We start from the raw sequence: 24,109 nt of genomic DNA, 5'->3' as shown, positions 1-24,109 counted from the left end.
TCTTTTTGGTTGAGAGGTTTTTAATGACTGCTTCTATTTCTTTAGGAGTTATGGGGTTATTTAAATGGTTTATCCATTCCTGATTTAAATTCGTTACCTGGTATCTGTCTAGGAAATTGTCCATTTTCTCCAGATTTTCCAGCATTGTTGAATAGAGGCTTTTGTAGTAGTATCTGATGATTTTTTGAATTTCCTCTGATCCTGTTGTTATGTCTCCCTTTTCATTTCTGATTTTGTTAATTTGGACACACTCTCTGTGTCCTCTCGTTAGTCTGGCTAAGGGTTTATCTATCTTATTGATTTTCTCAAAGAACCAGCTTTTGGTTCTGTTGATTCTTTGTACAATCCTTTTTGTTTCTACTTGGTTAATTTCAGCTCTGAGTTTGGTTATTTCCTGCCTTCTACTCCTCCTGGGTGTATTTGCTTCTTTTTGTTCAGAGCTTTTAGATGTGCTGTCAAGCTGCTGACATATGCTCTCTCCTGTTTCTTTCTGCAGGCACTTAGAGCTATGAGTTTTTCTCTTAGCACAGCTTTCATTGTGTCCCATAAGTTTGGGTATATTGTACCTTCTTTTTCATTAAATTCTAAGCAGTCTGTAATTTCTTCCTTGACCAGGTTTTCATTGAGTAGAGCATTGTTCAACTTCCATGTGTATGTGGGCGCTCTTTCCTTATTGTTATTGAAGACCAGCTTTAGCCTGTGGTGGTCTGATAGGATACATGGGATTATTTCTTTCTTTCTGTATCTGTTGAGGCCTGTTTTGAGCCCAATTGTATGGTCAATTTTGGAGAAAGTACCATGAAGTGGTGAGAAGAAGGTATATCCTTTTGTTTTACGATAGAATATTCTATAAATATCGGTTAAGTCCATTTGGTCCATGACTTCTGTTAATCTTTCTATGTCTCTGTTTAATTTCTGTTTCCATGATCTGTCCACTGATGAGAGTCGGGTGTCGAAATCTCCTACTATTACTGTGTGAGGTGCAATGTGTGCTTTGAGCTTTAGTAAGGTTTCTTTTATGTATGTAGGTGCCCTTGTATTTGGAGCATAAATATTTAGGATTGAGAATTCATCTTGGCGGATTTTTCCTTTGATGAATATAAAGTGTTCTTCCTTATCTTTTTGATGACTTTTGGTTGAAAATCAATTTTATTCGATATTAGAATAGCTACTCTAGCTTGCTTCTTCAGACCATTTGCTTGGAAAGCTGTTTTCCAGCCTTTTACTCTGAGGTAGTGCCTGTCTTTGTCTCTGAGGTGTGTTTCCTATAGGCAGCAAAATGCTGGGTCCTCATTACGTATCCAGATTGTTAATCTGTGTCTTTTTATTGGGGAATTGAGTCCATTGATGTTGAGAGATATTAAGGAATAGTGACTGTTGCTTCCTGTTATATTAGTGTTTGGATGTGAGATTATGTTTGTGTGCTTTTCTTCTCTTTGTTTTGTTGCAAAACGATTAGTTTCTTGCTTTTTTAGGGTGTAGCTTGCCTCTTTGTGTTGGGCTTTACCCTTTATTATCCTTTGTAGGGCTGGATTTGTAGAAAGGTATTGTGTAAATTTGGTTTTGTCATGGAATATCTTGGTTTCTCCATCTATGTTAATTGAGAGTTTTGCTGGATACAGTAACCTGGGCTGGCATTTGTGTTCTCTTAGGGTCTGTATGACATCTGTCTAGGATCTTCTGCCTTTCATAGTCTCTGGTGAGAAGTCTGGTGTAATTCTGATAAGTCTGCCTGTATATGTTACTTGATCTTTTCTCCTTACTGCTTTTAATATTATTTCTTTGTTTTGTGCATTTGGTGTTTTGACTATTATGTGATGGGAGGAGTTTGTTTTCTGGTCCAATTTATTTGGAGTTAGTTCTGTAGGCTTCTTGTATGTTTATGGGCATCTCTTTCTTTAGGTTAGGGAAGTTTTCTTCCATGATTTTGTTGAAGATATTTACTGGTCCTTTGAGCTGGGAGTCTTCACTCTCTTCTATACCTATTATCCTTAGATTCTCTCTTCTATCTCTTGTATTCTGTTGGTGATGCTTGTATCTATGGCTCTTTGCTTCTTCCTTTGGTTTTCTATATCCAAGTTGTCTCCCTTTGTGCTTTCTTTATTGTTTCTATTTCCATTTTCAACTCCTTCACCTGTTTGATTGTGTTTTCCTGTAATTCTTTCAGGGACTTTTGTGTTTTCTCTCTAAAGGCTTCTACTTGTTTATTTGTGTTTTCCTGCATTTCTCTAAAGGAGTTCTTTATGTCTTTCTTAAAATGCTCCATCATCATGATCAAATATGATTTTAAATCTAGATCTTGCTTTTCTGGTGTGTTTGGATATTCAGTGTTTGCTTTGGTGGGAGAATTGGGCTCCGATGATGCCATGTAGTATTGGTTTCTGTTGCTTGGGCTCTTGTGCTTGCCTCTCGCCATCAGGTTGTCTCTAGTGTTACTTTGTTCTGCTATTTCTAGCAGTGGCTCGACAGTCCTATAGGCCTGTGTGTCAGGAGTGCTGTAGACCTGTTTTCCTGTTTTCTTTCAGCCAGTTATGGGGACAGAGTGTTCTGCTTTCAGGCGTGTAGTCATTCCTTTCATGGCTTTCAGCTGTTCCTGTGGGCATGTGTCCTGAGTCCACCAGGCGGGTCACTTGGAGCAGAAAAATTGGTCTTACCTCTGGTCTCGGGCCTTAAGTTGCTCCTCAGGGCTAGGTTTCAGCTCTCTGTGAGGGCAGCAACCAGAAGGGCCTGCCCCTACTTCCGGGTCCCTGTGCGCAGGGGGCCTTGGTGGCACTAGGTGTTTTCCTCTATAGTCAGATATGTGGACAGAGAGTAATCTCCTCTGGTTTTCTAGGCGTGTCTGCCCCTCTGAAGGTCTAGTTCTCCCTCCCATGGAATTTGAGTGCATGGAGCTGTTTGACCAGGTCCTTTCAGATCCAAGTGCAGTCTGGACCGCAGGGCTCCTGCAGCTTGAGTGCCCCTATCTTCCTGTTCCCAGAGGCCCTATACAGTTTCCTCTTGGGCCAGGGATGTGGGCAAAGGTGGGCAGAAGTGGAGGTCTCTCCTGCCCTGCAGTCTCAGGAGTGCCCACATGTCTGGGTGATGAGTTCTCTCTCCCACAGGGTTTGGGAGCAGGGAGCTGTGGGCCAGGATCAGCAAGGTTCAGGCACCAGGTAGAAACCGGAAGTGTCCAGTCCCAGAGGAATTTTGCCTTTGTGTGCCCTGAGTCCACCAGGCAGATCACTTGGAGCAGAAAAGTTGGTTTTACCTCTGATCTTGGGCCTGAAGTCACTCCTCAGGGCTGGGTTTCAGCTCTCCATGGGTTGCAGCAACCAGAAGGGCCTGCCCCTACTTCTGGGTCCCTCAGAACTTTCCTTTTTATTGGCGTTGAAATATCCCTTTCTCTCAGAAATGGTGGCCTTTTGTTATTGTTATTGTTAGCAAAATGAGTAGTTTGACAACTCTGTGGACTCTCTGGGAATTTGCATGAAAGTTAAGTCTGGGAAACACTAACCTAAGAATGCAATCATTCCAAATTCTATGTATATAGAAGGAAGGAAGGAAGGAAGGAAGGAAGGAAGAGAAAATGAAAGGAAAGGAAAGGAAAGGAAAGGAAAGGAAAGGAAAGGAAAGGAAAGGAAAGAAGAGAGGCTAAGCAAGCCATGGGGAGCAAGTCAGTAAGCAGCACTCCTCCATGGCCTCTGTATCAGCTCCTGCCTCCAGGTTTCTGCCCTGCTTGAGTTGCTGTGCTCACTGCTTTAGATGATGAATTGTTAGGTGAAGTCCTGTGTGAAATGAACCCTTTCCTTCCTAAGTTGCTTTTGATAATGGTTTTCATCTCATTTTGGGGGAGTAAATAAGCAATTTTAGGGAAAGGCTCTTAAAGGTGACCCCAGTGTTGGTAGGAAGCATGGGTTTCCAATATAGGTTTGCATCACCTAGAGAAAATAGGTGTTGCTGAGTTCCAGTCTCTTGGAGTTTTAACATGAGATGGTAATATCTCTCAATGACACTGAGAAGTGTCAACTGTCCGTACAAAGCTGCACGTGGTAAGTTCTTCAGGAACATCATAGTTAATATTGCTATTATTATTATTGCAATCCTCCTGCCCTTGATAATATTGTCACTCTCACTGTCTTCCCGCCCTCACTAACACTGCTGTCACCAATATTCTCTCACCACAATCAGCAATCACCCTGCTGTTAGCTCTCCTGCCCTTCTCCTCTCCATCATCACTTGGATCTGTTTTCATTCTAAGGCAGGTGACTCATTCGATGAGAGGGTGGCACTAGATGCTTGTGTGTTTTCTTATGCATGGCTACTAAATTTTAAACATAGCTTTTGTAAAGTTTAGCATGTGTGTGCCCAGTGACCAAGCCAGTCTATTCCCATGTGTTTACCAGAGAGAAAGGAAAACACATAAATAAAAGGATAATGGGCAGTCATGTAGTTTTGGCTACAATGGTCTCAAAAGGAAAGCAACCCAAATATCCATCAAATGGTGAATCCTTCACCTCTGCTTTGTGTATGACATACATATATGTCAAGTAGAACCCAATAGCACTCCCGTTCTCTGAAAAAACCAAACAAATAAACCCATAATGTTTAACTATCCACAGAGACTTTACAAGTTGAAGGCAGGGTACTAAGATATAATTCAGGGCAGCATGCAAAAAAGATGGCTTCCCTGGCAAACAGACAGGATCAACTGGATGGGAGGTAAAGCAAGAAGAACTTTCCAGAAGGGTAGGAACATCATAGCTATTCAGAAAAGTCACAGACTAGCCAGGGCCACCAGAAACAAAGGCTTCTCTTTATAAAACTGACTTGTCATCAAACACAGTCGAGGGCCATGAATGGGCTGACATAAGATGTCCTGAACATCTGTCTACTCATCCTACAGCTGGGCCCTCGGTCTCCTTCTGTGGAATACTGTTCTCTAGGCATGGCGTGACCATTGTCCTGTTGAGCTATGTGTATGTTTGTACATATATGCATAGCTACATATACACAAATATACATAGCTTTGAGTACTATGATTAGCAGGACACCACCATCAGATTGCGACTGTTAGCTTTCTATCATGGAGAATGCATACAGTTAAAGGTGATGAAAGAGAGATTGTTTTCCTCAGTGGGGTAGCTGCTCTTCAGTTGCCCATGCTCCTAATAGCAATCTTTTGTTCACCAACACTTTGATAACTAATTCTACTTAAATGCTTGTTTCCCTAAGATAGACTTGCATGGAACCAGTCCTTTGGTTTGTCACTCATAGTCTTTCTATGGTGAATAGACATTTGTTCATATTTCCTCAGGAAGAATTGACCCATTCCCCTCTAAAGTACACTCATCAGTCTTGTATAGTTCCACTCCAGCCAAAGAAGCCTGTGTCACAGTAATATGGAAGGATTGTAGTGGTCGCCCAGTTGGAAAAGTATTTGTCACACAAATATGAGAATTGAGAATTGAGTTCAATTCCCTGCACCCACATAAAGAAGCCAGCATGGTAACACTTGCTTGTAATTTCAGTGCAGAAGAAGTAAAGGCAGGAGAATCCTTGAGGCTCACTGACCAGCCTAGCCTGCTTGGTGAACTCCTGGCAAATGAGAGACAAAACCAAACCAAACAACAGAAAACAAAAAACACAAGGTGGGTGGCATCTAAGCCCCAAGTCAGAATTGATCTCTCTCTCTCTCTCTCTCTCTCTCTCTCTCTCTCTCTCTCTCTCTCTCTCTCTCTCACACACACACACACACACACACACACACACACACTCAAAAGGCCCAAAAGTAGGAATAATTTCCCTACCTAGAGTCACAGTACTTATCTAATGTGGTGTGGGTGTGGGTGTACTGTGTAGAGCAGAACATGGAGAAGCTCCAGCTACCCAATAGCTCTCACAGTTTCTGGACCAGGCCTGGTGGTTAGTATGGTGTGAAATGACATAGTTGTCTCTGTCACTTCACTGTCACAGTCAAAACCCCAGAGAGTGTTGGGGAGATGACTCTGTAGGCCAAGTGCTTACCATACAAACAAGAGGACTTTAATTTGACTCCCAGAAGTTACCTGAAAGGCAGGTGTGGTGGCAAAAACTTACAATCTCAGTGCCAATGAGGCAGAGACAGGTGAATCCCAGGGTTTGCTCCAGAGCCAGCCTTGCTGAATTAGCACCTTTGGGGTTCAGTGAGAGATCCTGACTCATTAAACAGGGTAGATAAGGACTAAGGACATCACTTGAGGCGGACTTCTGAATTTTACGTGCATACATGGATGGGCATCTGCACATATATGTGAACTGCACACATATTTATGCCACATACACATGAACACATACAAACTCCTTGAACATTCATTCTTTCTTCAAGAGGCCGCCTCTGTTATATGACTTCTTTAGGGAAGAGTTCTGCAAAACTTGCAGTCTTCCCTTTCCTTTTTCTACCTTCCCTTCTCTCCCCTCCCCCCTCCCTCTCCTCCTCCATCTCCTTCACTCTCACCTTCTCCCTCCCTCCCTCTCCTCTCCCCTAGCCCTTCTCTCATTTTTACTTCGGCATGGTCTCCTGTATTCTAGGCTGGTGCTGGACTGCAACACAGTAGATAATGATCTTGAGTCCATGATGCTCCTGACTTCAGCTCCCAAGTGTTAGGCTTCCAGTGGTCTATTTCCATACCTGGCTGTTCTTTACTGCATTGACTGCACAGCATCTAACCTGCCCTGGGCAGTGAGACTGCATCACTCACTATGGGACACATCTCCAGACATATCCATGCCTGGTACATAACACCTGCTGAATGTGTATTGCTAAGTGGCTTATTGAAAAAAAGAGCAATGGAGATAATATTATTATCCATTCATCTACTCATTTGCCTGGAATAAGCAGAAATGGCGGTTCCATAGAAACAGAGAGCACACAAGAATGTGGAGTGACTACGTGTTGTTGTAAAATGAAATTAGGGGCTGTCTTTTACCCCGCTAGGTCCGGCACTGCAGTGCCCCAAGATATCTGGTAGATATCTTGCCAGAGGCACACATCCCAATTCCGTGGCAGCTTAGTGACCCAGCCGCCACATACTCTTAAACTTAATTCACCGCAAGAAAGAACACACAACCCAATAACCTGTGATCCGATTGAAAAGGTAAAATTGCCCACCTAAACATACACAGCCCTGTACACACCCAACCCTTAAGAACATTCATAACAACCTGTAAAGGTAGAGTGGAATCTTAACATCAGCCTCTGCGTTCTCTCTCTGCAGCGGCTTCTCCGCCTTCCTCTACTCTCCCATCCTTTCCCGTCTCCTCCTCTTCCCTCAAACTTTTCTCCCACAGGATCCTTCCTTCTTGTCCAATGACAGGCCTCGTTCTATCTTGTACCTTCCTACACCTGCGTGATGACATCATCCCACAACTACTAACAAACAGATGGCGTCTCTAGAGTGATGGAAATGTTCTAAAGCTAGATAGTACAACATTTGCACTATTACGTATGTTTATTATATTAATTGTATACAATAAGACCATGCTATGGCATGTCAGATAGACCTCAATGAAGCAACAAAACTGATATCAAGGAAGAACCCCAGATTCCACAGAGCTTAACGTCTAACATTCCTGGAGACCACAAAACTCACTGTTTCATGTGCAATTTCTTTCTTTCTTTTTTTTTTTTCTTTTTTCTTTTTTTCGGGGCTGGGGACCGAACCCAGGACCTTGTGCTTCCTAGGCAAGCGCTCTACCACTGAGCCAAATCCCCAACCCCTCATGTGCAATTTCTTTGTGGAAGGTAATTTGCCATGTCAGTTTCTTCAGTGGCAATTGATAAAAAGGTCCCCTAACTGTGTGGTTCCCCATAATAAATGTTAAAAAAGAAAAAGAAAACAGTCCGTGGCTCAGTATGCTTGTACCTTAGCATGGTATGTAAACAAGTTAGACAGGATCAGAGAAGTGCCCCAGTGTCACCAGCCAGGGATAAGAACCAATGTAGCGAATAGAAGGTATTGTCTCGTTATAAAGTTACAATGTTGCCCAACAGCCACATGATTCCCAGTGGGTAAGTGGTTTCTGATTTCTCTTTTACAAATGTGGCATGATTGTGTACTCTCTCAGCTCCAGTATGGGACCACGTTTAAGAGCACACTGGCTTTTTTAATCATGTCCCTAGAAGGGAACCTTTTTGTCTGGTCTTGTCAAATAAAATGGGGGAGAAAATGGCATGCTGGGAGGGATGCTAACGTCCCTGTGACGTTCGTACTTACCACCCCCAAGTCACCAAATGGAACATAGCAGTGTTTTATGGAGAAATCCCCTTTCCTCTATGAGCATCTGATGACCCATCCATAAACTTAGATTTGGATCAGAGTTTAAAGATCCTGTTACTCTAGTAGCAAGAACGGTTACAGCTATAATTGGGTTGGTTGAAGCACTTGCTCTGCCAGTGTGAGGACCCAAGTTTGAGCCCCAGAATCCAAGTTTTAAAAAAAACTGGGGAGACAGAGACAGCTAGATCTCTGAAGGTTACTAGCCCCCCATCCTAGATGAGTTAGCAAGCTCCAAGATAGTGAAATCACCTGTTTAAACAAACAAACAAACAAGCAAACAAACAAAAACCTAAGGTAGAGATGTCCCAGAGGCTAACTCAATATTTGTTCATTGTAAGTATGGCATCTTGAAAGAGTTTCCTTGTTATTTTGTTTTTGTTACCGTTAGCCTGATACAAGTTAGAGTTGTGAGATAAGAGGGAATCTCAATTGAGAAAATACTTCTATCATATTGGCCTGTGGATAACCCTGTTGGAAATTTTCTTGATTAATAATTGTTGTGTGAAGGTCTAGATCATTGTGGGTGGTACTCTTAGGCTTGTGGTCTTGGGTCCTATAAGAAAGCAGGCTAAGCAAGCCATGATGAGAAAGCCAGTAAAGTCACTCCTCTGCGATCTTTGCCTCCAAATTCCTGCCTCGAGTTCCTGTCTTGACTTCTCAGTGCTGGGATGTGGCCTGAGAGTTGTAAGATAAACTAAACCTTCAGAGAGTAAATTAATTGGGTTCTGTCTCCTATGTCAGCCTTGGTTTGTGCATGTGTTTCAGTGTGTATTTTTGTAATAACCACTTGTTTAAGAAACCAGTGCCTTTGATCCAAGTTGACAACCTCAAGTTTCTTCTGTCTGTGGTTTGTTTTGTGTGTCCCGTACTGAATTGGTAGGGAAAGGTGTAGTGTTGAGTTTGGGCTATGCCACTTTGTGCTCCCAGTGGATAGCACACTTCCAGCCACCCACTCAGGAACTCTTTGAATTCATAAATGGAAAACACACAACACACACACACACACACACACACACACACACACACACACACACTCTTCAGCTATTTTTAAAATGCCTTGGCTACCTCAAAGGGTGGGTACTCCCAAACCTTCCCATATTACCCATGACCCAATTTGGAAAGTGGCCAATGGCCACTTCCTTCCTGCAGCTCCTGCATCCATCCATCTACAACTTCATAGAGATCTCTGTCTCCTCCCGCTTGCATCCTAGCCTGTGCAACTCTAAGGGACCCTGTGTCCTTTTACCCAGCCATTGGCCTCTGGCACTTATTGATTGATCAAAAACCCATCGGGGACTAGGACCTTGACCATTTGGACATGCAGATTCCCAATTGAATCAAAGCATTAGAAGAAATCTCCAACAGAAAGAATGCTCCTTTTGGGTAAGTGAGTGATCTTTGGATGATATGGGATTATGAATGAAGGCTCAAGGTGACTCTTAAGACCCAAGTCATATGACCCTCAACTCCTGTGAGTCTACATTCAAAGGCTGAATACCCTAAAACTCAATGGTGGCAGGCAGTGACTATGAATGTTGTGGGAGGCCAGCTTTGACACATCAGGCACTAAGGGGGATGTGTGGAGTTGGTGATTAATCATTCAGCAGACTTTTCCCTGAGGGAGCAAAACTTAATTCTCTGGAGCCTGCAAAAATGGTGAGGGAGCAAAACTTAATTCTCTGAGGCTGGGAAAAAGAGGGACACACACACACACACACACACACACACACACACCTCACAAACACTCTGCAGGAAGAACTGCAGTGGGCAAGTGCGGGCAAGTGAGCGTCCTGGAGACTGTACACTGTTTTGCATGGCTGTGATGGGTGAACCCTGGAGAGGCATGACCCCAGGGCTTCATAACAGGGTTGCTTCTTGCTGCTGCTGTGCCTTTTATGTTTGTCATTGCTTTATGACATGGTGTGATTGGGCAAAGAGAGACCCTTTCTACCTGTAGTCTGTTATGATAAATTCCTTGGTATTAGCCCACCCCATATTTCCTTCTGATCCACATGAAGATTAACTCTTCTAATACTGTTTAGATGTATTGATGATTTTACAGAATTCTTCATTTAAATAGTTTTAGGAAGTTAGAGTAATTGATAGAAAGTTTAAGGAGATGGTTTAAGTTGTTTTGCCAGAAAGACACAATAAAGTTAGACTCAAGAATATAATGTCTCCCTCCTCATAGGCTAGCATGTCAAGGCTGCATAGGTTGGAAGAGGAATACAGTGAGCTTTACTGTGGTACAAGTATGTAACTTGCACTAGGAAGGAAAATGGGCAGAACAAATTCATGATCAAGGAAAACATTCATTTTAGGGTAGGTCCAGAAATGAGACCACAGGTGTGCAACTGTGGTCATGAATAAGGGGTGGGTAATTACTGTGAGTGTAAGAACAGAAAATAGATGATTAGCTTGACCTCAAAACTAAGATGTAAGATAGATGACCTATTTCCTGATTTAAAAAAAACAAAGCAAAAAACTTTGTTAACCTGTGACATAAAAAATTATTGCTTTGCGCTTATAATGCACATATGGAATAAAAGGTAAATAAAACTACTGCTTTGAACTTATAGTAAACCTGTAGAATAAAAGATAGATAAAAAAAATGTCTAGTTAAGTATAAGTTTAATAGAACAATATGTAATCAATAATCCTGCTATAACTCCCTCTTCTGTAATGATTTTATCTCTTTTTTTTTTTTTTTTTTTTTTTTTTGGAGCTGGGGACCCGAACCCAGGGCCTTGCGCTTGCTAGGCAAGCGCTCTACCGCTGAGCTAAATCCCCAACCCCATTTTATCTCTTTTGAATGAATTAATTCTTTCGTAGAGAACTTTGAGGAAATATAAAAAAGGCTAAGAGCAAAAAATAAAGTTGTTATGTGGGCTTGTCTGTCTTTTCTCTATTCACCACCAACAGTGTATGTGTATATGACATATGTATTTTCTTTTCAAAGAGTTAAAGAGTTTAGAATTTTCACTGCATAGTTAAAAATATGCATATATGTGTACACATATGTGTGAATGTGTATGTGTCTGTCTGTCTGTCTGCCTGTCTGTCTGAATGGAAGCATGGTGATAGGAATGACCTCACATCTTCAATCACAAGCAGGAAGCAGAGAGAGTGCACTGGGTATAGCATAAGCTTTTTAATTCTCAAAGCCTGCCCTCAGTGATGTACCTTCTCTAGCAAGGCCACATCTCCCATGTCTTGCCAAACAGTACCACTAAGAGGACTGAGTATTCAAATGCCTGAAGTTATGATGGATATTCACAAACTACCACAACACTGAAGCTAAATATTTTCCCCCATAGTTTCAAAGGTACACATTCATGGTATCACCACCACTTCTGAGGGTTACTTGATGGTTATTCTTCATTGTCAACTTGATGGGATTTAGAATCACCAAGAAGATGCACCCTTTTGCATGTCTGTGGGGGTGTTTCCAGAGATGTTTAACTTAGGGAGGCTCACTCTGAATGTGTGTGGCAGCATTTAGTTGACTGTACTTCTAGGCCAAACTAAAAGGAGAAAACAATGAATAGAGGTTCTCTGAATGCCTCCTTCTAAAGATAGGGATTATTAAACGAAAGATTCCTTGCCAGATAAAGACTAGTTTCCTTTGAGTTTTTAGTCAGGAAGGCCCACTGGCCCCTGACACAACACAGGCTATTGTCTTTGCTCTTGATTGTCCATCATAGCTATATGGTAAGACCCCATTGCTGAGGACATAAGATGTATAGAAATTAGGCTAGAACTAACTTGGAACTTCCTTCCTATTGGCTAACTTTAGAGCCAACCGGAGCTATATTAGCTGCTGGGAGGAGAAAAGTCATCAATGGACTTACCCAATGGTTGTAATGCTAATGTACTGACTTGCCAGACACTGGTGCAATAGTGACATGATTGTTATAGGAAGCGCACACCAACTGCTTTCTGATTTGATTTGAGGCTTGCTCCAAAGGAAAAAATTCTTACCTAGGACTATAAACCTGCTTGAAAGCCCATAGCTAAGCTGGTCATAGGCCCAAGGGGCAACCTGCTACTGTTGTTTTGCTAAATGAACATGTTGTTCTCAACTTTGATTAGAGAAGCACACAATGGACAGCCATCAACACAGAAACTCATAATGGCTCAAGGTGGTGAAAAGACATAACTTTTAAGTGCTGAGCCCTAAAAGAGATGTTTATATCAATACACACACACACACACACACACACACACACACACACACACACACACACACACACACACACACACACAATGTGACACGTCCATATGCTTCCCAAAAATAATCAATGTGATAAAAGCACTCACCCTACAAGATCTTCTCACACTTAAAAGGAAATAAAAATAAAAAGTAGAAAGAGAAAGTGTTAAAATTTTAATAGTATATTTTACATAGCACTAAAACATCTGTCATATTTCAGCAAATCAATATTAAAAGCAGCGAATAAGGCACTTAGCATTTTCCTGTACAGCCTTCAAAGCTTCAAAATATGTTTTTAATGTCTCAATTTAGATGCTATATTTTCTTGGAATATCTGATCTAACTTTTGTAAAATCTACCATTGAAAAACTAGACTAACAAGCCCACAATTCACCATTTTCTGCTGATACTCATCGATATGTGGAGCAGGTTCCCTTCCAGATAGGCTTTGTTGTCTCTCATTGTGTGGAAGCCTCGCCCAGACCATTGCTCCTATCTGGATGATCATGGGTATAGTCCTCAATGCTGGTACTATGGACTCCCACAAAGAAAAAAAAAGTTCTATTTATAGATTGAAACCATCATGTTGGGAAGTCTTTCGATTTTTGTTTTTGTTTAGCTTCCTATTTTTGCCCCAGTCTAATTAACTTAATTAGAAGAGCTCTTTGATCTTGAACGGCCTGTAACTAGGTGTGTTGAGTGAGGGGCAGGCCATGCTAACACAGCAAGCCACAGAAACAAAATGCAAGCAGCTCTGAGTCTCGCTCTGGGTCACGCATCTGGGCATCCAGTTTAAGCAAGGAGACATCAGCTCCTACAAAGAATACTCTGGCAAGACTTTCAGACTGAATGACTGGCTGGGACTTTCTGTAGAACCATGGGGATGGGTGGCTGAGTAAAATCCTGTGAAGACATCTGAGTATTAGGTCTGGCTCCAGTCTGGGTCCTGGGGCTCTACATTCTCATATCCTCCAGGCCTTGGAATGGTTGACCCTGGTGGAGCCTCTGATTCTCTTCTTCTTTTTGTTGGTGTTTTGATCCAGAACTGGAAGGGACAGCTCTAGCTCCTTTTTCTTGAGGTCCCAATCTGGATCCCGCTCATCAACCAACAGCCCTCTCTGGCGGTGGTCCCTGCATTCTGGTTCTGCCCTGCAAAGGGAACAGCCCGTGAGGGTGGAGGGAGGAGCCTGGCCAGCATTGGCCTGGACCTCTCTTCCCAAGGGATACACACAGCACAGGACATTCAAGGTTTGATTGAGAAGGAAGGAAACAAGTTCACACATGTCCGACAGCACACCTTACATTCTAGAACTTCTAAAGTTTAGAAGGTCTCAGATACCGGAGAAACTATCTGAAGACAGGAAAAGCTATTACATGGCCTGGGTGTGACTAATCTCAGACTCAAAGGCAGCAGGAAGGAGGCGCTGCCCAGTCTTAAAATGCTCAAATTTCCAGAACAATCTTCATGTTATCAGGAAGCTGTTGTGTTTCTTTCTATTCTCCTGTTTAGAAAAGCCACACGTATTCACTGTTTAACATTTTTAAAGTATAGCGAGGTGCATGTGCAGTTTCAGCACCCAGGAGAGAGAGGCAGGAGGATTGCTGCAGTTTCAAAGCCAGCCTTTGATGTGCAGTGAGTTCCAGGCCAGCCTGGGCTACAGAGTGAAACCCTATCTCAATCAATCGATGAATTGAGTGAATTTAAAGTGCTGAAACATGAGGAAGAAAATAGGAATTGCATGCATTGTATGCATAAATAAATCATGTCAGTATCACCTAGGAGTTCACTTCCTCACAATGTTCCTTTGCCTATAGTCACAAAACCTCTAACCCCACCACTGACACCCATGGCTACATCCTGTATCTTGTGAGCAACTTTACTAGCCTGCCTGATTCAGCTCATCCATCCTATTATGAGTTCAGATTGATTTTTTTGCCCTACTAACTATACCCCACCCACCCACTCACTTTAGCCTGTGAGTCTCCTGGCTGTGATCACACAATTGGCCAGGGCCATCATGCTTCCACACTCTCTCCACCTTTTCTCTCCAACACCTGCCCTATGCACATTTCCAACATGGTAGCTATACTCACATCAACAGATTTCTCTCTTCCTTCTGCCTGGTCTTTGCTATCTTCGCATGACCACACTAATTACATCTTTCTTCATAATTCATTCCTCTCAATTCCCTAATATCAGAAGGGAAGTAAGTTCCTGGTGGGAAGTGATAAGTAGTTGTGAATTCACATGTGATGCAGCTGCTTTTGTCTGCTTAGCATTGCCTGCTCACTTTCCCTGAGAGTATCCACTCCACTTTAGCTATACTCAGGTCAAATGTCATGTGCCTAGCTGAGGAGGGACTGAGATTGCTGGGCAGCAGGGGTTGGATCAATAGAGAGCCAAGGGCAAGACTCGGGAATTCCAGCATTTGAAAGGCACGTGCACACACACACACACACACACACACACACACACACACACACACACACGAGACAGAGACAGAGAGACAGAGAGAGACACAGAGACAGACAGAGACACAGAGAGACAGAGACAGACACGCAGCCGCACAGATAGACACACAGGCACACAGACAGGCACACAGGCACAGAGACAGGCACACAGACAGGCACACAGACAGACTCATAGACAGGCACACAAGGAAGGAAAGAAAGGGAAGAAAGGAGGGAGGGCAGGGAGGATGAAAGAAAGAAAAGAGGGAGGAGGAGAAAGGGAAAGAAGAGGAATACTTATAGATTAAATGACCTTGAATAGAGAAGGGAGCATTGTGTTAGCAACAGGAAGTTTGATTGTTTGTAGGAGAATTGAGTCAGTGCAAAGATGGAGAAGGCCTCCGAAAAGTGAGCCGGAGACGAGGAAGCAGAAACAATTCTGTAGGTTATCTCTTGAGTAGCCTAGGGGGAGAGAGAGAGAGAGAGAGAGAGAGAGAGAGAGGAGAGAGAGAGAGAGAGAGAGTGTGTGTGTGTGTGTGTGTCGAGTGTGCACATGCATGCATTCTCTACCTCTTTGTTCATTTCCTTAATAAGATCTATTTGAGCATGCTCACAGATCAAGAAAGAAGCGGGAAGAAAGAACAGAAACAACCAGTAATACAGGAGGAAGTGAAGACCAAGCGAAGGACATGGGGTGGCTTTCTTGTGGAAGACATGAAAGTCCTAGATGGAGGAACACCATGACACACAAAGGAAGGGAAGGGGAGGGTGAACTGATGTGGGGGTTGGAAGGACCTGAAAGTATGGGCGTTGAGAAGTGTGTCCATCCCTTCCTGACTTCAAGTAGAAAGGAAGACTTTAGCCACTCTGGGATCTTAGCTAGAAGTAGACATCGCTTGTTTCCAGACAATTCATCTGCTTATTTCTGGAGTTTTCTTTAGCCAATCAAGCCCAGGAATAGAGAGTGCAGAGATGTCAGGTCCAGAGGAAACCCAGGACAGATGGTAGACTGTGGTGCCCAGTCACATGCCAACACACATGCTGGCCTCCAGGTTCTCTCAGCACTGCAGACACCTGTTACAGGGTCCACGCTGGCATTCTGCCTAGTGTCCTCTCTCCTTACCCACCCCATACCCCAACTTCCCCTGCTCAAGGGTATCCTTTCCCCAGCTCGTTCCTGTAAAACGCTGCCACTCTGACCATGTACGCTCTTGGCTCACGCTTGGCTCTTGGTCTTCCTGGCCCTCTCCCCTCTTTGCTCTCTCTTCTCTTTCTCTCTTCCTCTTATTTCATGGCCCACACTGTTCTACTGGTCATGTTTAACTCCTCAGCCATACCTTGAAGCAGTCATGATACCATCTCTAAAATAGGGTCTCTTGAGTTACTTCTATAGAGAGCCAATCACATCCTAGGCAGTGGTTTTACTAGTTTAACTTTGTGGGGGGATGGCAGTGCCAAAGATTGAACCCAGGGCCTCACATGGGCTAAGTATGTATTTCACCCCTCAACCACATTCCCCTGTCTCATTTTTTGGTTGTAGGGTTTTGGGTTTTGGGTTTATTTTTTGTTTTGTTTTGTTTTGTTTGTTTGTTTGTGACAAGGTCTCTCTGTATAACACTGGCTGTCTTAGAACTCACTCTGTAGACCAGGCTGGCCTGGAACTCGGAGATCCACCTGAGTGCTGGAATTAAAGGTGTGCATCACCACTGCCTGTCCAATTTCATTTTATTGTTTCTTTGAGACAGTCTCACTAATTTGCCCAGGCTGGCCTTGAACTCACTCTATAGCCTAGATGGACCTGGTCTTGCACTTACCCTCTATCTGGGTCAGCCTCCTAAGCAGCTGGTATTGTAGGACTAAGCCACAATCCTGGTCGAGTCGAACATTCTGACAATAAGTGGGTTTTGAAGTTCATACAAGTCAGCCCACTGTGTCTGTCCTCTACCATAAGCTGGAATTGCTTTGAGGTTTTCTGGCTGTCTCATCTTCCTTTCTGAACAACAAAATTCAGACCATGCCATTCAACTTTTTCTTGTATGAATTGCTTGTTGACTCAACCAAATTATGGATTCATAAATTTTATTTCCATTCTTCGCAAGGTTATAACTGTATAGAGCAGAATTTATACTTAATTATATTCAACTGCTTGATTTAGGTAATAAATAAATGAATATTTGATAAGTCCTAGTTGGGCTAGAAGAATGTAGATGGGTCTTAAAGAACAGAAGACTACAATGGGCCAGGGTCTGTACCCAGGGGCACCTCCCCCTTCTCAGAGGAGAAGGGTAGCAGGATATGAGGAGGAGCGACTCAGGAAGGGAGTACTAGGAGGAGACAGGAGTGGGCTGCAATTGGATGGTAAAGTGAATAAATGAATGAATGGAAAAAGGAAAATACAAAAATTAAAAATTAAATCTTCATAAAATAAAAAAGAACAGAAGTCTAATTCATCTGCCTCATGTTGTCTATGTATGTTTGTGCATGCATGTGTGTGTGCTATGTGTATGTGCTTCTGTGCTAAGGAGCACATGTGGACACGTGTACATGTACATGTGGAGGCAGTATAGTGTATCTTGCTCTCTTTTTTAAATATAAGATTTATTTATTTATTATATATAAGTAGCTGTCTTCGGACACACCGGAAGAGAGCATCAGATCTCAGTACAGATGGGTGTGAGCCACCATGTGGTTCCTGGGATTTGAACTCAGGACCTCTGGAAGAGCAGCCATCTCTCCAGCCCTATCTTCCTCTTTATATTTGGAGATAGGATCTCTCACTGAATTTACAGCTTGCAGTTCTGTCTGCATTGGCTGCCCCGCAAGCCCCTGGAATCCTCCTGTCTCTGAATGGTACCTTGGTTCTTTTACACAGGCGCTGAGATCCAAACTCGGGCCTTCTTGTTTGTGTGGTAAGCACCTCGCTGACTGAACCATCTCCGCAGCTCAGTAGGTATGAGGAAACTGAGGGTCCGGGAGCTAGTTTTAACTTGTACAACAACGTCACACAGCTAGCTCAAGCACTTTCCGGAACCCGAGGGTGGCCATGAAGCTTAGGCCAAGTTTCAGCCTCAAACTTAGCGTCCAGTATTATCTGAGATAATTCTTGTAGGTTCTAACACCAAAGAGCAGCGCACTTTGCACCCCTAACTTGTCATTTTGATCGAAAAGAAGAAAAATTAAAATCAACTTAAAAGACATTACAGGGGCTAGAAAGATGGCTCCGGCGTTAAGAGCACGGGCTGTTTTTCTGCAGAGGTCACGGAGTTTTGTTTCTGGCGCTCACAGGGCTATTTATAGCAGTTGATAGCTCCAGTTCCAGTGGCCCCTGGCGCCCTCTCCTGGCCTCAGAGTGTAATACCTACAAGAAAGTAAAACCATTGTATGTGTGAAGTAAAAATCTACTAAAAACAAACAAGCAATCATGAAACCAATCAAATGGTACAGTAGTTCTCAGCCTGTGGGCCACACCCCCTTTGGAGTTGCATATCAGATGTCAGCATTATGATTCAAAACGATGGTAAAGTTACAGTTGTGAAGTAGCCATGGAATAATGGTTGGGAGTTCACCACAATACGAGAAACTGTATTATAGGGTCATAGTGCCAGTTGCGGTGGTGCATGCCCGTAGGATTTGCTGAAGGAAGCAGAAGCAGGAGGATCACGAGTTTGAGGCCAGCCTAAGCTACACATTGGGTTGCAGAAATGGCTCAGCGGTTAAGAGCACTGACTGCTCTTCCAGAGGTCCTGAGTTCAAATCTCAGCAACCACATGGTGGCTCACAACCATCTGTGATGGGATCTGATGCCCTCTTCTGGTGTCTGAAGACAGCGACAGTGTACTCACATAAAATCAATAAATCAATAAAAAAGAAAACATAGGGTCCCAGCATTAGGGAGGTTGGGAGCCATGGGGTTAGATCTTTTTGTTTCACTTTCATTTACCTGAGATTGGTCAATTGACAAGACCCCTAGTTGCAGGTTCCTTGCTGTAGCTGGGACAGCACAGTACTTACGTGTTCAGGAAGTCCACACAGTCTTTCTGACCATAGATCTGTGCGATCCTCTTGGGCGTGTCTCCAAAGAAGTCGGCCGCATCGATGGCAGCGTGCAGCGCATGCAGAGCTTTGAGTACATTCAGATGGCCTGACTCAGCTGCAAAGTGAGCTGCAGTCCAGCCCACATCAGTTACCAAGCAGGGTCTGGCTCCGTATTGTATCAGGAGATGGATCACCTCCATTTGCCCTTAGATACACCATGGGGAAAGAAGACAAAGGTAAGATTAAAATGTCTCAAAAGTGTGGAAGCAGGAGGAAACTAGCTTTTGAGGTACCTCTGCCTCGTTAAGTTTCAAAGATTGGCTTTGAACGTATTCTGTTTCCTAAACAGTTCCTGAACTTTCTACCCTACTCAAAATAACCAGAAGTTGGAAACAAACTAGATGTCCCTTAAGAGAAAAAAAATGGATGACGACTGCATAGTGGAATATTACTCAGCTGTTAAAAATGGCATCATGAAATTTGCAGACAAGTGGATGGAACTAAAAACATCATCCTGAGTGAGATATTCCAGACTCACAAAGGTAAATATACTATGTACTCACTTATATGTGGGTATTAGCTGTGAAATCAGTGATACCTAATCATACATAAAACCACAGAGATTAGCTATCAAGTAACAACATACTAGAGAGCACAGACAGATCTCATTAGGAAAGGGAAATAGAACAGATAGTTATGGATAATGTAGGGGGCTGAACTGGGAGGAACGAGTGGGGGGTGTTGAGGAAGAAGGGTTGTGAAAGGGAATACAGGGAGAGACAGATAAAATTAAGGGGCATTTTGAGGTGTAGCATAGAAACATAACAGAGTAGAAATGTATACACACACACACACACACACACACACAATCTAAATGAAATTGCCAAATACCAGGGGAGTCAGAGACCCAACTGGCCATTTCTCACTACCAAACAAAACTTCCAGTACCAGGATTAGATTAATTGCATTGAATTATTGGTCAAAGGGGTCCCATGAGAGTCCCCAAACAACCCAGGCTGTTGCCAGTAGCGTAGGTTGCTCTGCACAACCTGCCATCAAGGCCCCGTTGCTGAAGACAACACTTGCACAACTCCTTGAGAATGGAGGTGATGGACCAGTGCCTACCCAGAGCCTGCAACCCTGTGCTTTGGCATCTTTGGTATAGGAAGTTACTCTTCACATTCTCAAAAGAGAAATGGGAACACCACGCCAGCCACAAACCCTTTATCCACAGCAGTGTCCTGTCCTTAGGACATGCTAGACAACAGCATCACTGAGCTTGTGGGAAAACCAACCAATAACTGACTTGACTTCAGACCCACACCATGAGATGGAACCCATGCCGAACACTGCTTGGGTGACCAAGAACCTGAGACTAGATAGCGCTATGGACCTAGGGTAAAACCAGTTACTACTGGTCTGAAAAAGGAAAGAAAAATGTACTGATGAAGACTCCTAATGGTATTCTGCTATACTCATAGATGAGTGGCTTGATCAGCCATCATCAGAGAAGCTTCCTCCTGGAGCAGATGGGAATGCTGACTGCTAGCTGGGCTATCACCATCAAATCCCTTCCCTAATAGATCAGGAAACCCTGCAGAATAGGGGGCAGAAAGAGTGTAAGAGGCAAAAGGGACAGAGGACACAAGGCTCTCTACATCAGGATGACAAAAGTTCATATGAACTCACAGAGTTCAAAGCAGTCCATAAGTCTGCATGGGTCTTCACTGAGTCCCCTGTGTGCACGTTATGACTTTTAGTTTAGTGGATTCTTGAGTGCACAAACAAGTGACTCTTGTGCCTTCTCATGGCTCTTTTCCTTCTGTTAGTTTGTCTTGTCCAACCTCAATGTGATAGTTTTGTTTTATTATATTTTATTGTGTTCTATTTTTTAAAATGAATGAATAGCTGAATGAATGAATGAATGAATGAATGAATGAATGAAAGAAAACCTAGCCACTAGGGTAAAGGTTAACAACTGAACTGTCTTTATACCTGCTGGGAAGGGAAAATCAGTTTTCTTCAGTAGGACACTGGGTATATCAACCACACCAGGATAGGCCTCATGTTCAGGAGTAGTTCACCAACTATATAAGGGACTCTATAGGACTTGTTGTTTGGTTTGGTTTGGAGTTTTTTGTTTTGTTTTTGTTTTGTTTTGTTTGTTTGTTTTGCCTCTCTCTCTCTCTCTCTCTCTCTCTCTCTCTGTCTCTGTGTGTGTGTGTGTGTGTGTGTGTGTGTGTGTGTGTGCGCGCGCGCGCGCGCACGCACTTTTATTTGGCTACAGTTTGGTGGTTTGTTTTTATTTTTAGGTGTGGTTTTATTTGTTTTCTTGATTTGAGTGGTGGCTGTTTTTGTATTGATTTTTCTCTTTTTTGAGAAAAAACTTGACTTTGGGTGGTAAGGAGATGGAGAGGCTCTGAAAGAACTTGAGGGAAGGAAAGAATATGATCAAAATGTTTTAAAAATATTTTTTAGATTTATCTATTTATTATGTGTTAGTACACTGTAGCTGTCTTCAGACACACCAGAAGAGGGCATCAGATCCCATTCCAAATGGTTGTGAGCTACAATGTGGTTGCTGGGATTTGAACTCAAGAACTCTGGAAGAGCAGTCAATGTTCTTAACCACTGAGCCATCTCTCCAGCCCCTAAATGTTTTTAAATTTAAAAGTGTTTTACAGTAGAAGAGAACCAACTCCTGAAAGTTGTCCTCTGACTTTCATATGTACACCATGGCGTGCACATGCCTGGGCAAGTGTTGGTGATGTCTAACCTTAGTCTCAGTACTCAGGGGGCACAGACAAGTGGATCTCTGAGTTCATGGCCAGCCTGGTCTATGGAGCAAGTGTCCAGACAGCCAGGGCTACACAGAGAAATCCTCTCTCAAAAAGAAGAAGAAGAAAAGGAGGAGGAGGAGGAGGAGGAGGAAAAAAAGGACAGAAAACAAATGCCTTATGCGCAATGCCCTTGTTCCTCTTTGTAAACTAAGGCGGTTACCACTAGTCTCATCAAATCCTTGAGGAGTATGGATGAATTCCCAGACATGAAGCACCCAACACCATGCGAAAAATACAGCACACATTCCTGAAGATGTCATCTGATATAGCTACCAATGCTCCTTACTTAGATTTCTGCAAAAATGTCCCAAGCTAAGTCTTCTGTAGCTGGTCTTACTTTCTGCCTGGTCCTTCTCCCCACAAGAGAGAAGACAAATATGGAGAGCAAAGTTGACCATAATATTGCTTTACTTAACTGGTTTTGGTAGTATTTATTACTAAACATGTTTTTAGTGTGTGTGTGTGTGTGTGTGTGTGTGTGTGTGTGTGTGTGTGTGTGTGTATGTGTGTGTGTGTAGGTGCTTTGTCTTAGGGTTTTACTGCTGTGAGCAGACACCATGACCAATGCAAGTCTTATAAAGGATAACATTTAATAGAGGCTGGCTTACAGGTTCAGAGGTTTAGTCCATTATCATCAAGGTAGGAGCATGGCAGTATCCAGGCAGGCATGGTACAGATAGGGCTGAGAATTCTACCTCTTTATCTGAAGGCTGCTAGCATAATACTGACTTCCAGGCAGCTAAGTTGAGGGTCTTAAAGCCCATGCCCACAGAGACACACCTATTCCAGCAAGGCCACACCTCCAAATAGTGCCACTGCCTAAGCCAAGCATACTCAAACCATGACAGTGCTCACCCACATGAATAATGCACACATGTGCAGGTGCCTCAGAAGCAGAAGATGTTGATTCTACTGAAGCTGGAGTTAGAGGTGGATGTGGATGCTGGGAACCAAACTCCGATCCTCACAGGAGCAGCAATCACTCCTAACTGCTGGAGCTATCTCTCTAGTGTCAATATCCAAAGACTTTGTTGCTAATTTCCTGTTGTATAACTGGGATGTGCTGGGAGGGGGCGAGGATCATCTTCATCTACTCCAGTTATGAAGTCAAGATGGCAGAGGACTGAGAGGAGCATGTTTATAGTCTCATCTTTGTATACATTATCAAACTCCTTTTCAAAAAACTCCAGTGTAGCATTACTGCTTCCATTAGATAGAAGAATTAAAGGGAGGGCAAATCATTAAATAATATGGTCCAGATGTTACCACTGGTAAAGTGTAATGCCAGGGTTGAAATGTTCCATCTAGTTCTAAAGAAATGTCCATCCCACTCTCTGACACTGGCTGAGGCTCTCAAGAACGTGGATTAGGGATGAGTTCACACAGACATTGTCCGCTCACCTCTGATTGCAGCCCAGTGAAGTGGGGTCCTGTCGTTCCAGTCTACATCCTTGTAGTTTGGGTCACAGAGACCTTTCTTCAAAATCTTCTTCACTGAATTGTAGTCCCCTGCAGCCACAGCCTGGTGGAGCTTGGTCATGTCTGATAGTTTTGACAACTCCATGACAGAATCTGCTGGAGGGGATACAGGCTACTTATAACTTTTCATACCTAGCAAGGGCTCCCTAGTTTTCTGCATCAGTGACTAGCTTTCTTCTCTTGTGGATTTGTATTTAAAGTTGCAGTGTGTGTGTGTGTGTGTGTGTGTGTGTGTGTGTGTGTGTGTGTGTGTGTGTGTGTGTTCTGCTGTGTGCCTCTGTTAGCTCCCAGCAAATATGAAGAGTACTCACTGTTCTCTAACCCAAAATCTACTGATGTCCCCTACTTTACCCAGAATTATCTCTAAAGTCAAAGATTGACACTTTATGGTGTGTCCTACATTCATCTTTCAGTGTGACTTTCTACTCCTTCTTCAGAGTTCCCTTTGTTCTATGCTACCTTAATTTGACTGTGAAATTCTGCATCTTGCCTTTCTAATGTGTGGAAGCATTCAGAGATGCTGTGGGGACAGCAGCAATTTGCACATTCAGTTTGGACTGGATGACTGGATCCAGCATCAACGCTCTATGGAAATTAAAAGCTACTGCCTTACCTCATGAGGAGCACAGCTTGCTGACACACAAACAAAACTACTGGACATTGTTATTAAGGATATGTCATGAGGGGTCTGGAGAGATGGCATGTCAGTGAAGTGCTTTTTTTTCCTCAAGCATGAGAACCTAAGTTCAGATCCCTAGAACCCATGTTAAACTGGGTGTGGTGGCTCACGGTTGTAA

General features: G+C 43.1%; 1 protein-coding gene across 1 annotated transcript; it reads right to left on the bottom strand.

Annotated features, from left to right (window-relative positions):
• Window positions 1–13,451: 13,451 nt before the first annotated feature.
• On the bottom strand, window positions 13,452–23,527 carry Ankrd66 (ankyrin repeat domain 66). Its single transcript, XM_032899452.1, has 3 exons — window positions 23,235–23,527; window positions 18,970–19,198; window positions 13,452–13,656 (listed from the first exon to the last, which is right to left on the bottom strand). The coding sequence occupies exons 1-3, from the start codon at window positions 23,395–23,397 to the stop codon at window positions 13,470–13,472; spliced, it is 579 nt and encodes a 192-aa protein (XP_032755343.1). The 5' UTR covers window positions 23,398–23,527; the 3' UTR covers window positions 13,452–13,469.
• Between the last annotated feature and the right edge of the window lie 582 nt (window positions 23,528–24,109).

The sequence above is a fragment of the Rattus rattus genome, chromosome 4, assembly GCF_011064425.1.
Source record: "Rattus rattus isolate New Zealand chromosome 4, Rrattus_CSIRO_v1, whole genome shotgun sequence".
Classification (NCBI taxonomy): Eukaryota; Metazoa; Chordata; class Mammalia; order Rodentia; family Muridae; genus Rattus; species Rattus rattus.
The sequence above is the reverse complement of the archived record's forward strand: the minus strand, read 5'-3'. Positions and strand labels throughout refer to the sequence as shown.

Coding starts and splice junctions, on each gene's coding strand:
- Ankrd66 (XM_032899452.1), bottom strand. CDS start 23,397: ATGGAGTTGTCAAAACTATCAGACATGACCAAGCTCCACCAGGCTGTG. Junction 19,199..23,234: donor TCACTGGGCTGCAATCAGAG/GTGAGCGGACAA, acceptor GGTGTATCTAAG/GGCAAATGGAGGTGATCCAT. Junction 13,657..18,969: donor TGTGTGGACTTCCTGAACAC/GTAAGTACTGTG, acceptor TTCCCTTTGCAG/GGCAGAACCAGAATGCAGGG.